The sequence below is a fragment of the Musca autumnalis genome, unplaced genomic scaffold (assembly GCF_047663935.1).
Source record: "Musca autumnalis isolate F117 unplaced genomic scaffold, ASM4766393v1 scaffold_2, whole genome shotgun sequence".
NCBI lineage: Eukaryota > Metazoa > Arthropoda > Insecta > Diptera > Muscidae > Musca > Musca autumnalis.
In genome coordinates, this window is record NW_027411755.1 from 27,485,642 (window position 1) to 27,499,593 (window position 13,952).

General features: G+C 34.2%; 1 protein-coding gene across 2 annotated transcripts; it reads right to left on the reverse strand.

Annotated features, from left to right (window-relative positions):
- Positions 1 to 2,878: 2,878 nt before the first annotated feature.
- Positions 2,879 to 5,342, reverse strand: CycK (cyclin K). 2 transcript variants are annotated; one of them, XR_012410198.1, is made up of 3 exons: positions 4,543 to 5,342; positions 3,214 to 4,479; positions 2,879 to 3,124 (listed from the first exon to the last, which is right to left on the reverse strand). XR_012410198.1 is itself a non-coding variant. In XM_073967366.1 (2 exons), the coding sequence occupies exons 1-2, from the start codon at positions 4,894 to 4,896 to the stop codon at positions 3,340 to 3,342; spliced, it is 1,494 nt and encodes a 497-aa protein (XP_073823467.1). In that variant the 5' UTR covers positions 4,897 to 5,342; the 3' UTR covers positions 2,879 to 3,339. The 2 variants fall into 2 exon arrangements, 1 of the variants encoding a protein (XP_073823467.1); XM_073967366.1 differs by having other exon boundaries at positions 2,879 to 4,479.
- Between the last annotated feature and the right edge of the window lie 8,610 nt (positions 5,343 to 13,952).

Here is a 13,952-nt window from a genome sequence, read left to right on the forward strand (position 1 = left end):
TTTTTTCAACTCGGGGATTATTTAAAATTTATTTTTTCAACTTGTAAATTTTGTAAAAACTCATTTTTTTCAACTCGTGGATTTTTTTAAAATTTATTTTTTTTTCAATTCGAGATTTTTTTAAATTTATTTTTTCAACTCCAGAATTTTTTTAAATTTGTTTTTCAACTCGAGAATTTTTTTAAATTTGTTTTTTAACTAATTTTTTAAAAATTATATTTTCAACTCGTCGTGTAAATTTTAAAAATTATTTTTTCAACTTGGATATTTTTAAAAATTATATTTTCAACTGGTGGATTTTTTAAAAATTATATTTTCAACTCGTCGTGTAAATTTTAAAAAATACTTTTTCAACTCGTGGAATTTTTTAAAAATTATATTTTCAACTCGTGGATTTTTTAAAAATTATTTTTTCAACTCGTCGTGTATATTTTAAAAATTATTTTTTCAATTAGTGGATTTTTTTTTAAATTATTTTTTCAACTAGTGGATTTTTTTAAATTATTTTTTCTACTCGTCGTGTATATTTTAAAAATTATTTTTTAACTCGTGGATTTTTTAAAAAAATATTTATTTAACACGAGAATGTTTTAAGGATTATGTTTTCAATTCGTGTTTTTAATATTTTTTCAATTCGTGGATCTTTTTAAAACTTATTTTTTATATTGTGGATTTTTTTAAAATTTATTTTTTATATCGTGGATTTTTTTAAATAATTTTTTTTTAAATCGTGGATTTTTTTGAAAATTATTTTTTAACTCATGATTTTTTATTTAATTAAATTTTTAAACCCGTGGATTTTTTTTAATTTTTTTAACACGTATTAAAGTTTAAAACAACCACAATGGGATTAAGCCAGACTATTTTAAAAAACTCACGTGGATTTCTTAAAAATTATTTTTTCAGCTCGTGATTTTTTTTAATTATTTTTTCAACTCGTGGATATTATAAAATTATTTTTACATGGCGGATTTTTTAAAAATTACCTTTTCAACTCATGATTTTTTTTTTTTTTTTAATTATTTTTTCAACTCGTGGAAACCTTTTTAAAGTTATTTTTTTTAACTCGTGGATGTTTTAAAATTTATTTTTTCAAATCGTGGTTTTAAAAAAATATAAACTCGTGGAATTTTTTTTAATTTGTTTCAACTCGTGTTTTTTTTAATTTTTTTGCCTATAGGAAAATTTAGCTAGAGATTTTTTTAAAATATTTTTTTATACCGTGGATTTTGTTAAATTTATTTTATCAACTGGTGGATTTTTTTATTTTATTTTCAAGTTAATTCTTCCTGAGATAATTTTCCTAAAATCCTCGTGGCCCCTTATTACGGGGTACCCCAAACAAGAGAATTTTGAGGGTGTTTTTAATTCAGCTATTAGAGATATTAGGTCGTTTCAACTGCTTCCGAATAGGGTTGATCATTGTAATTTAAAATGCCACATCGCTTCTAAATGCAACATAGGAATATCTTATCCATTAATTTCCCATACTTCTTAAAGGCTATTAAAACTCAACGTTTGAATATATTTGTATAGGCTTTTAAAATGCCTTTGAGGATGCCTTAGAATTCAAATATACGGGTATGTTCTGAGACACACTTCACCTCTCACTTCACGCCTCTAGTATTTTATCCTTGGGGCTAAGATTCATTAGGGTATTTAAAAAGAAGAGTACACCCTAGTCCATCGATAAAATACTCGAAAAATAAGCGTAAATTGGGTGAACAAAATGCTTGAGGCGTGAAGTGAGAGGTGAAGTGTGTCCCAGAACATACCCGGTTAATGCCTCTTTTTGCTTGTTACTCCTCTTGGGAACATAGGGCTTCCGCAAATCATCGCCACCTTACACTATTATTTGCCGTTATTTTTTGAATCTTCCTATATGTGGTTTCAATTTGAGCGCCATCCTAGTTATACTATGATCATTTTTTTTTTCTTAATTACCCCTTAAATTCATTTTAAACTACTACATTGAAGGAAGAAATTCCAAAAAAAATCTTCTCAAATTTCTGTAGATTCCAAGTTTAACGGTATTTGAACTGATTTTTAGAATTCTGTTAAAATTCCATATTTGAAAATTATTAGAGAGGCGACAAAAAACTCCTCGGAAACTCCACTTTTTAAAGTGCATTAAAAGCACCCAAATTTCCATGTTTGATGGTCTTTTAAAGGGCTTCTGGGATTAATTTAAACCCGCATATTTCAAAGTCTTTCGAAGGATTCTAAAATTTTAATTTCATTTTTAAACACCATTAAAAAAGCTTCTAAAACTTTCAAGGTCTTTCGAAAGTCTATTATTATTTTTTCAAATTCACGACATTCAGGGGGCTTTAAAATACTTTCGAAGAAAATCTACATTCAGGCTTTTCCTCAGAAACTCACGTAAGAAGGCTACCTAAAAATCATTGGAAATTCTTTCAAAAACTTGCTTACCAAATATTACTCATATACCAACGTAAACATGAAAAACATCAAATTTTGTGTCTGATTTTCTCTTATAAACCTTCTGAAATTGCTCCAAAAACTCGTAAACATCCTTAGCTCTACAGAATTTTGAAAGTCCTTGAAACCCGTAGATTGTAGAGGTCTACAAACGCTTTCGTAATTGTTGTTACTCATGAAAAAGGTCAAGAACTTCAAGTTCAAGGAAATTTCTTGAAAAATCCTTGATTGGAGCCTCTTCCTTTAACCTTTTAAAAATCCCCATTAGAAAGCCCCTTGTGAACTGGTTGATTCTCCTTCCACTTTGCTTTCGAATAACTTTTGCACAACACTACACAATTTTGTTCAACATAATGATCATTATTTTTTTTGTAACCTTTATTCTTAAAAATTAAAAAACTATTTTCTATACAAACACAAATAAAACCACTTGCAATTTTGTCTTTTTTGTTTTAATTTGTTCTTTTGTGTTTCTTTTTTTTTCGATTTGAATATTTTTTGAAAAATATTTAATGATTCTTTATTACAGTTTTGTTTTTGTTGTTGTTGGTTTAAATAACTTTCGTTTTCTTTTCTTTATATTATATAAAAAACTAAATTCTCTTAAATTAATATTGATATTTTTTGTTGGTTTTTTGTTTCATTCCTTTATGTTTCCTATATTTGAAATAAATTGTCTTTGCTATATTTTTTCGGGGTTTTTGTTACAAGGAAAAGAAAAAATTACAAAATAATAATAATAAAAAATAATTACAACAAATTCTTCCATACCTCACAACATCATCATCATCGTCGTCATCGATATTATCATTAACGCGCGTGTGTGTGGGGGTTTGGGTTAGTCGGCGGAGGAGCAGTCTAAAACAGCCTTAATATTTCCATATTTTCCATTGAGTTTTAATAACGTTGCCGACTTGGATAACTGCCAGGCTGATAGTAACCACCACCTCTGCTAGATGTTAGCGGAGGTTGTATATCAACACCGGGAGGAGGAGGTGGCGCTCCTCCACCAGCATTGGCGGCTGGGGGCATAGGTGGTGCACTGGCATAGTGGGGTGGTCCACCATATGACGAGGGGGCACAATATGGTACCATAGGTTGGGGTGGAGGTGGTAGTGGTGGTATTACGCCCGCAGCAGCATTTGGTCCGGCCACACTTGGTACAGTCGGATGCTGTGGATAACCCGCTGTTGGTGGTGGCGGCATTGGTGCACCCTGGGCATACATGGCATGCATTGGATGATGTCCAGCCATGGGTGGCATGGCAGTGTACATATGATGGGAAGAGGCAGCCGCGGCATGATGATGGTGAGGATGATGATGCGGGGGATGATGATAACCAGAAGATGCTGCTGCTCCGGCGGCCACACCATGTAGTGGTGGCACTGCCGCATGATGATCAATAGAGGCAGGAGGTACAGTTGGTATGCTAGAGGCAATGGTCGGTATGGGTTTAATATTTTGTGCATTATTTATATCATTAACAGTGGACGCTGCCGAATTTGCCGCGCCGCCTGATGATGGTGGGGCACCATGTGATTTCGTCTTACCCGCCGGTGAACCGGAGTGATTTGCTAGTGGTAGAGATGATTTCATGGGTGTAGGACTATCCGCCCTACTTGGTGGTTTTTGAGGTGGACTATTGCTTTCTGTGGTCTCCTTTGAATTGGTTTGATACAAATCCAATACCTGATGGCATATATCTTCCAAAATGTCCATGGTAACATCGGAAACAAACATATCCCACCATCTTGTGTGATGTGGTTGTCTACCAATCCAATCGGTTACAGTAAATTTACTTAATTTACTGGCTAAATAGATTAATGCCACCGCAATAATTTCCGGCTCCCATTGCAGACACACAACTGTACTCAGTGAATCGTTGACAAAATTCCAGGCCATTTGTACCATTTTTTGCAGCTTTTGTTGATCGCCCTTAAAACATTTGGCATAGCGGAGTAAAAATGAATAGGGATGTTCTACTTGCAAATCGAATTTAATGGTTTGCAATAAAATGCGTTCCAAGGTTATGACTTCCTGGAAAGAGAATACAAATTATTAGTCTGTGAACACTAATAAATGTGGCCAACACTCACTCACCTCTTTGGGTTCTTTACCAAATGAATAGAAATGATTATCCGACAATAATTGTCGTGCTATTAAGATTATATCTCGACATTTCTTTGGTGTCTCCTCCACTTTGCCGGCCAGTAGCAGGCAACAACATGCTGTCACATAACGTGGAAACTGTTTAAATGACTGGAACATATAGAAACGATGAAAATATACCACACCCGTGGCCATGGTGTTGTGACCCAAACCCATTTGGGTACCACAGGTCATAATAAAACGGGCGCCTTCTTTGCGATAACGTCGCTCCGTTTCCAATGGAATGCCATCGCGTATTGAAGGAGTGTCACGCAGCTCGCTCTTGTCATAATACCAACAAGGCATTTTCTTCTAGGGAACTTTTACGCCACTGCCGCTGCTGCAGTCTTATAATTCTCGGACTCCACTTTCTCGTTAATGGGGAACACTAAATCTCCTAGACACTCTACTTGGAATTTGTTTACAAAGCTCGATTTGTTATGGGGGTGGCGTTGAGTCTTATCCGTGCGGTGTCACTCACTACTCACTAACTCAAAATGCTGCCGTTTACAATTTTCGTTTTATTGTAGCTTTCACTTGATTCACTTGGTACGGCTTTTTATTGTTTGGCTTTTGTTTTTGATGTTTGTTATGTTATCTTAATTAATTAATAAACAAAAAAACTTAATTCATTTAATATTCTAAATACAATAATAATAGGAATTTATAAGTTTTATTTTTATTTTTTTTCCTAAAGCAAGCAATGCACGTAAATCTTCCTCCTTCTCATGAATTGTCAAATTGCCAACAAGAAGAAGCATTGGGTAAACAGCTGTTTCACCGGGGCATACAGTGTTGTATTCAAGTTCAATGAGTATTACGGAGAGGGGGGTTGTTAATTAAAAAGATATAAAATATGTGTGTTTCCGTACTTTTTTAATTCAGTAGATTCACTTTGGCAGTTTTGTTATGTTTAAAGTAAGACCATCTTAATCAAAGACTTGTTGTTTTCAACGTTTAAAAACAACAACTTTTTGAGCTGCGAAAAATGAGATACACATATAACATTGCTCAAAATGTACGGGAACGGAAAATGGAAAAAACTGGAACGAATGTCAAAGTCCACCATCTTACTGTTTTTTTACACGCTCAAATTTGTCGAGTAAATTTTTGTTTAAAGAGAAGTGAACATTTTACATCTTTTTTGTGTACGGGACCGGATTTTCCGGTAAAATGTGTAACTGCTAAACCTAAATAACGACGGGACGTACACAAATATTTCACCTTTTTACCACAACAACGCTCTCTGAGCGTCCGTATTACCCAAATACGTTTAATACAAAATCACATTTAAAACACCAAATCCGCGACCAAACCTTATTTAAATGTTTTCATTCGTAAAATAAGCTTTGTTCCTTTACCTGCCTGAGGTTACCATTTCTTACCATTTTTAACCTGCAAAGCGTTCCTTTACTTTAACAAGCATACAATTTATATGAGACCAGTCCACCACTTTTTCCATTTTTTGCCACTGTTACCATTTTTTGAAGTAAAGGAACAGACCAATGAATAATTTTCCTTTGCAATTAATTGGATTTCAGGGTTTGTTGGGCTTTTGTCTTCACAATTCAAACACACACATACATGTATACAAAACGTTCTGTCATAGTTGAATTTGTTCAACTTACAAACAGTATACGCTAACGTATTTCGGTAGTTCTCATAAGAATACATGTGTTCTACTTTTTTCACCACACACGCCCTGGGTATACGGAGGTATATAGGTATGGGCCTAAAAGTCGTAAAAATTTTAAAAACTTTTTAGTTCTGGAACAAGATAATATTGGGGGTTATCATGAACGGCAATTCCCCTTTTCCTCCTTTTCACTTTCTCCCTTAAGTTGCAATGGCGGAAAGACGAAACTCACGGGGAAATATCATTCATGATAACCCCCATTTAGAGAATAAAGAAAAATAATAATAATTAAAATTCTAGTATGAAAGAAAAACGAAGCATCCACAAACAGCAGAATTCGAGTGCAATGAGTTTACAAGAGATGGGAGTTGTTAACTGAAGGAATATAAAATAAATGTGAACAAATAATGGGTCGATTCTGTATTGCGACACGAGTCGTTTCGCGTTGCCAGATGCAATTTTTACATTACGTATGGCAATATTTGCCTGACGACGTCAAATTTTGTCGGCATAACGTTAATTTTCCGGCTACAACAAATGAGCTGTCGCCGTGCATTTTTACAAATGAATAAAAACGAGAAATTGAAATGTAAGTAACATTTTCAATTATTTTAAGTGAATTTATTTAATTTTATATACGTTTTTTGATGTTTCAGTACTTATAATGGTGAAAATTACTACAAAACAGCAATTTGAAATGCTGGTTGAAAAAATGGAAGCCCACACAAACGTATTTCGTGGAGTCAGACTTTTTGGCGAAACTAAAGCCACTTTTGATAAGGTGTGGAAGGATTTTGCAAAACAATAAAATAGTTGTGGTCTATTCAGATATAAATGGCGAACATCTTCCTTTGGTCCCAACCCCCGGGAAATTTGTTTTTGAATTAAAATAGTTTTTATTTTGACGCTTTTCCTCTTCTGTTAATTTGGAAACAGTCCGAATTTTACACAGTTTTTCCTCTATTAACTCCCATGGTAGAACAAATACAAGGTAAAGTTAATACTACAACAAATACAACTCGAACAACAACCACAAAGGAATTTGTTTTTGTTTGGAACGTTAGTGTCAAATATAAATGTAAACAAAATAAGGAAATGTCTATAAATTATTGGAATTTAAAAAACTAATAATTTTTCACATTTGATTGAATATTTTGAAAAACATAAATGAAAACTCGTTAGATTTTCAGTTTGAATGTTTCCATATCATTCCACTAAATGCACAATATCACGCAGGAAGTAGAATTCTTGCAAAAATGTTTGGGGTCGCTCGTAATTCTATGAAAAAAGAGAAGCTGTTTCAATCTTTTGTTTTTGAAAACAAGAAGCACATGTTTATTAGGGCTTTATTATTTTCAAGTTTAACAAAATACCACACATATTGACAAATGTTGTACCGCCTCTATAAGTGGTGTTTTAGTGTGCGACATGTCGTTCGGACCTGGAGGAGGTTACATGTCAATGATATGAAGGAGTCTTTATGGGAAATTGTTTTTATTTCAGATGAATAATTTTTTTCTTCAAAAAATATATGTCCCTAATATACATCGAACATAGAAATAAATATATAAAATGTCGTATGGAATTTGACACTAACACTACAGCCCAGTTCAGTCAGCTGGGTATTGCTGCTACCTTTTCTTGTTCTACCATGATTAACTCCAGAACTTCACTTAATACCTTTCACAATGTGGGTTGATCCATCTCGGGGTTGTCACTGCCATAGTCGTAGTATGCATTTTTATATGATCAAAAACATTATTTTATTTTATAGCATCTTAGGGGTCGATTATGGATAGCAACCCAACTCCAGTTGCGTTTCCCACAGCAAGTTTAGTAATAGAATTTTCTATTTCCACATTACAATTTATACTTTTTTACAATTAAATGATAGCTGAAGGTTCAAAACACTGATATTGATTGAATTTGACAAAAATGTTCGTCGTTTTGCTCATTTTAATTGCATGATTTTCTCTTCTGGCAACGCAACTACAGTTGAGTTGCTATCCATAATCGACCCCTTAGTCTTATGCCAGACTATGAAAATTTGTGTACAGAGTTTCACCCCCTTCACACCTCTTGCTGGACAAATGTCTTCTAGCAAGAACTTGTAACTCTTCTTCTTCCTGAAAACTATCAATCACATGTTTTTAATATTTCGTTGATTTATGTTTGTGCAAATTGAAAACAATTTTATTGTGGAAATTCACAAGTCAAATGTTTTTTTTTTTTTTTTTTGGAGAACCAAGCTGCAAAATAAAAAATTTATTTTTTCGGTCATTTTCTTTTTTATTTTTAATAAAATACAACATTTATGCTTCCTTTATTGGCGGACAAATTGTTCCGTTTTGGCAAGTCAGCTGATTGCTTGCTGGTTTTTGCTGGTGTCTGTTTACATTTTACAATTTTCTTGCAAAAGAGAATAAAAACTCCTTACTCTCTGAGAAAGCTCTTGCTGGGAAAGTAACCAGACAGACCTAATATTAGTCGTAAAATTTGTAAAAACCGTAGTCCACCAGTGACTGAGCCAAAATCGCCTTTACGTTTTCGTACGAAGCACCCTTTCTTGCAGAAAGGTGCTATTGGAGCACCCTTTGTTTCAGAAAGGTGATATTAAAGAACCCTTTCTATCAGAAAGGTGCTATTGAAGCACCATTTGTTTCTGAAAGGTGCTATAGAAACACCATTTGTTTCTGAAAGGTGCTATAGAAGCGACCTTTCTTTCAGAAAGGTGCTGTAGAAGCACCCTTTCTTTCAGAAAGGTGCTATAGAAGGACCCTTTCTTTCAGAAAGGTGCTATAGAAGCATCCTTTCTGTTAGAAATGTGCTATAGAAGGACCCTTTCTTTTAGAAAGGTGCTATAGAAGCATACTTTCTGTCAGAAAGGTGATATAGATGGACCCTTTCTGTTAGAAAGGTGCTATAGAAGCATCCTTTCTTTAAGAAAGGTGCTATAGAAGCACGCTTTCTTTAAGAAAGGTGCTATAGAAGCACGCTTTCTTTCAGTAAGGTGCTATAGAAGCCCCTTTCTTTTAGAAAGGTGCTATAGAATCACCCTTTCTTTTAGAAAGGTGCTATAGAATCACCCTTTCTTTCGGAAAGGTGCTATAGAAGCCCCCTTTCTTTCAGAAAGGTGCTATAGAAGAACCCTTTCTTTAAGAAAGGTGCTACAGAAGCACGCTTTCTTTCAGAAAGGTGCTTTAGAAGCCCTTTCTTTTAGAAAGGTGCTATAGAAGCCCCCTTTCTTTCAGAAAGGTGCTATAGAAGAACCCTTTCTTTAAGAAAGGTGCTATAGAAGGACCCTTTCTTTGAGAAAGGTGCTATAGAAGGACCCTTTCTTTCAGAAATGTGCTATAGAAGCACCATTTCTTTGAGAAGGGTGCTGTTTCACCGGGGCATACAGTGTTGTATTCAAGTTCAATGAGTATTACGGAGAGGGGGGTTGTTAATTAAAAAGATATAAAATATGTGTGTTTCCGTACTTTTTTAATTCAGTAGATTCACTTTGGCAGTTTTGTTATGTTTAAAGTAAGACCATCTTAATCAAAGACTTGTTGTTTTCAACGTTTAAAAACAACAACTTTTTGAGCTGCGAAAAATGAGATACACATATAACATTGCTCAAAATGTACGGGAACGGAAAATGGAAAAAACTGGAACGAATGTCAAAGTCCACCATCTTACTGTTTTTTTACACGCTCAAATTTGTCGAGTAAATTTTTGTTTAAAGAGAAGTGAACATTTTACATCTTTTTTGTGTACGGGACCGGATTTTCCGGTAAAATGTGTAACTGCTAAACCTAAATAACGACGGGACGTACACAAATATTTCACCTTTTTACCACAACAACGCTCTCTGAGCGTCCGTATTACCCAAATACGTTTAATACAAAATCACATTTAAAACACCAAATCCGCGACCAAACCTTATTTAAATGTTTTCATTCGTAAAATAAGCTTTGTTCCTTTACCTGCCTGAGGTTACCATTTCTTACCATTTTTAACCTGCAAAGCGTTCCTTTACTTTAACAAGCATACAATTTATATGAGACCAGTCCACCACTTTTTCCATTTTTTGCCACTGTTACCATTTTTTGAAGTAAAGGAACAGACCAATGAATAATTTTCCTTTGCAATTAATTGGATTTCAGGGTTTGTTGGGCTTTTGTCTTCACAATTCAAACACACACATACATGTATACAAAACGTTCTGTCATAGTTGAATTTGTTCAACTTACAAACAGTATACGCTAACGTATTTCGGTAGTTCTCATAAGAATACATGTGTTCTACTTTTTTCACCACACACGCCCTGGGTATACGGAGGTATATAGGTATGGGCCTAAAAGTCGTAAAAATTTTAAAAACTTTTTAGTTCTGGAACAAGATAATATTGGGGGTTATCATGAACGGCAATTCCCCTTTTCCTCCTTTTCACTTTCTCCCTTAAGTTGCAATGGCGGAAAGACGAAACTCACGGGGAAATATCATTCATGATAACCCCCATTTAGAGAATAAAGAAAAATAATAATAATTAAAATTCTAGTATGAAAGAAAAACGAAGCATCCACAAACAGCAGAATTCGAGTGCAATGAGTTTACAAGAGATGGGAGTTGTTAACTGAAGGAATATAAAATAAATGTGAACAAATAATGGGTCGATTCTGTATTGCGACACGAGTCGTTTCGCGTTGCCAGATGCAATTTTTACATTACGTATGGCAATATTTGCCTGACGACGTCAAATTTTGTCGGCATAACGTTAATTTTCCGGCTACAACAAATGAGCTGTCGCCGTGCATTTTTACAAATGAATAAAAACGAGAAATTGAAATGTAAGTAACATTTTCAATTATTTTAAGTGAATTTATTTAATTTTATATACGTTTTTTGATGTTTCAGTACTTATAATGGTGAAAATTACTACAAAACAGCAATTTGAAATGCTGGTTGAAAAAATGGAAGCCCACACAAACGTATTTCGTGGAGTCAGACTTTTTGGCGAAACTAAAGCCACTTTTGATAAGGTGTGGAAGGATTTTGCAAAACAATAAAATAGTTGTGGTCTATTCAGATATAAATGGCGAACATCTTCCTTTGGTCCCAACCCCCGGGAAATTTGTTTTTGAATTAAAATAGTTTTTATTTTGACGCTTTTCCTCTTCTGTTAATTTGGAAACAGTCCGAATTTTACACAGTTTTTCCTCTATTAACTCCCATGGTAGAACAAATACAAGGTAAAGTTAATACTACAACAAATACAACTCGAACAACAACCACAAAGGAATTTGTTTTTGTTTGGAACGTTAGTGTCAAATATAAATGTAAACAAAATAAGGAAATGTCTATAAATTATTGGAATTTAAAAAACTAATAATTTTTCACATTTGATTGAATATTTTGAAAAACATAAATGAAAACTCGTTAGATTTTCAGTTTGAATGTTTCCATATCATTCCACTAAATGCACAATATCACGCAGGAAGTAGAATTCTTGCAAAAATGTTTGGGGTCGCTCGTAATTCTATGAAAAAAGAGAAGCTGTTTCAATCTTTTGTTTTTGAAAACAAGAAGCACATGTTTATTAGGGCTTTATTATTTTCAAGTTTAACAAAATACCACACATATTGACAAATGTTGTACCGCCTCTATAAGTGGTGTTTTAGTGTGCGACATGTCGTTCGGACCTGGAGGAGGTTACATGTCAATGATATGAAGGAGTCTTTATGGGAAATTGTTTTTATTTCAGATGAATAATTTTTTTCTTCAAAAAATATATGTCCCTAATATACATCGAACATAGAAATAAATATATAAAATGTCGTATGGAATTTGACACTAACACTACAGCCCAGTTCAGTCAGCTGGGTATTGCTGCTACCTTTTCTTGTTCTACCATGATTAACTCCAGAACTTCACTTAATACCTTTCACAATGTGGGTTGATCCATCTCGGGGTTGTCACTGCCATAGTCGTAGTATGCATTTTTATATGATCAAAAACATTATTTTATTTTATAGCATCTTAGGGGTCGATTATGGATAGCAACCCAACTCCAGTTGCGTTTCCCACAGCAAGTTTAGTAATAGAATTTTCTATTTCCACATTACAATTTATACTTTTTTACAATTAAATGATAGCTGAAGGTTCAAAACACTGATATTGATTGAATTTGACAAAAATGTTCGTCGTTTTGCTCATTTTAATTGCATGATTTTCTCTTCTGGCAACGCAACTACAGTTGAGTTGCTATCCATAATCGACCCCTTAGTCTTATGCCAGACTATGAAAATTTGTGTACAGAGTTTCACCCCCTTCACACCTCTTGCTGGACAAATGTCTTCTAGCAAGAACTTGTAACTCTTCTTCTTCCTGAAAACTATCAATCACATGTTTTTAATATTTCGTTGATTTATGTTTGTGCAAATTGAAAACAATTTTATTGTGGAAATTCACAAGTCAAATGTTTTTTTTTTTTTTTTTTGGAGAACCAAGCTGCAAAATAAAAAATTTATTTTTTCGGTCATTTTCTTTTTTATTTTTAATAAAATACAACATTTATGCTTCCTTTATTGGCGGACAAATTGTTCCGTTTTGGCAAGTCAGCTGATTGCTTGCTGGTTTTTGCTGGTGTCTGTTTACATTTTACAATTTTCTTGCAAAAGAGAATAAAAACTCCTTACTCTCTGAGAAAGCTCTTGCTGGGAAAGTAACCAGACAGACCTAATATTAGTCGTAAAATTTGTAAAAACCGTAGTCCACCAGTGACTGAGCCAAAATCGCCTTTACGTTTTCGTACGAAGCACCCTTTCTTGCAGAAAGGTGCTATTGGAGCACCCTTTGTTTCAGAAAGGTGATATTAAAGAACCCTTTCTATCAGAAAGGTGCTATTGAAGCACCATTTGTTTCTGAAAGGTGCTATAGAAACACCATTTGTTTCTGAAAGGTGCTATAGAAGCGACCTTTCTTTCAGAAAGGTGCTGTAGAAGCACCCTTTCTTTCAGAAAGGTGCTATAGAAGGACCCTTTCTTTCAGAAAGGTGCTATAGAAGCATCCTTTCTGTTAGAAATGTGCTATAGAAGGACCCTTTCTTTTAGAAAGGTGCTATAGAAGCATACTTTCTGTCAGAAAGGTGATATAGATGGACCCTTTCTGTTAGAAAGGTGCTATAGAAGCATCCTTTCTTTAAGAAAGGTGCTATAGAAGCACGCTTTCTTTAAGAAAGGTGCTATAGAAGCACGCTTTCTTTCAGTAAGGTGCTATAGAAGCCCCTTTCTTTTAGAAAGGTGCTATAGAATCACCCTTTCTTTTAGAAAGGTGCTATAGAATCACCCTTTCTTTCGGAAAGGTGCTATAGAAGCCCCCTTTCTTTCAGAAAGGTGCTATAGAAGAACCCTTTCTTTAAGAAAGGTGCTACAGAAGCACGCTTTCTTTCAGAAAGGTGCTTTAGAAGCCCTTTCTTTTAGAAAGGTGCTATAGAAGCCCCCTTTCTTTCAGAAAGGTGCTATAGAAGAACCCTTTCTTTAAGAAAGGTGCTATAGAAGGACCCTTTCTTTGAGAAAGGTGCTATAGAAGGACCCTTTCTTTCAGAAATGTGCTATAGAAGCACCATTTCTTTGAGAAGGGTGCTATAAAAGCACGCTTTCTTTTAAAAGGTGCTATAGAAGCACCCTTTCTTGCAGAAAGGTGCTATAGAAGCGCCTTTTCTTTCAGAAAGTTGCTATTG

Excerpts from the sequence above, each read along its gene's own strand:
- CycK (XM_073967366.1), bottom strand. The coding sequence starts at position 4,896 with ATGCCTTGTTGGTATTATGACAAGAGCGAGCTGCGTGACACTCCTTCA. Across the intron at positions 4,480-4,542 it reads TTGGTAAAGAACCCAAAGAG|GAAGTCATAACCTTGGAACG; the intron begins GTGAGTGAGTGT and ends TTCTCTTTCCAG.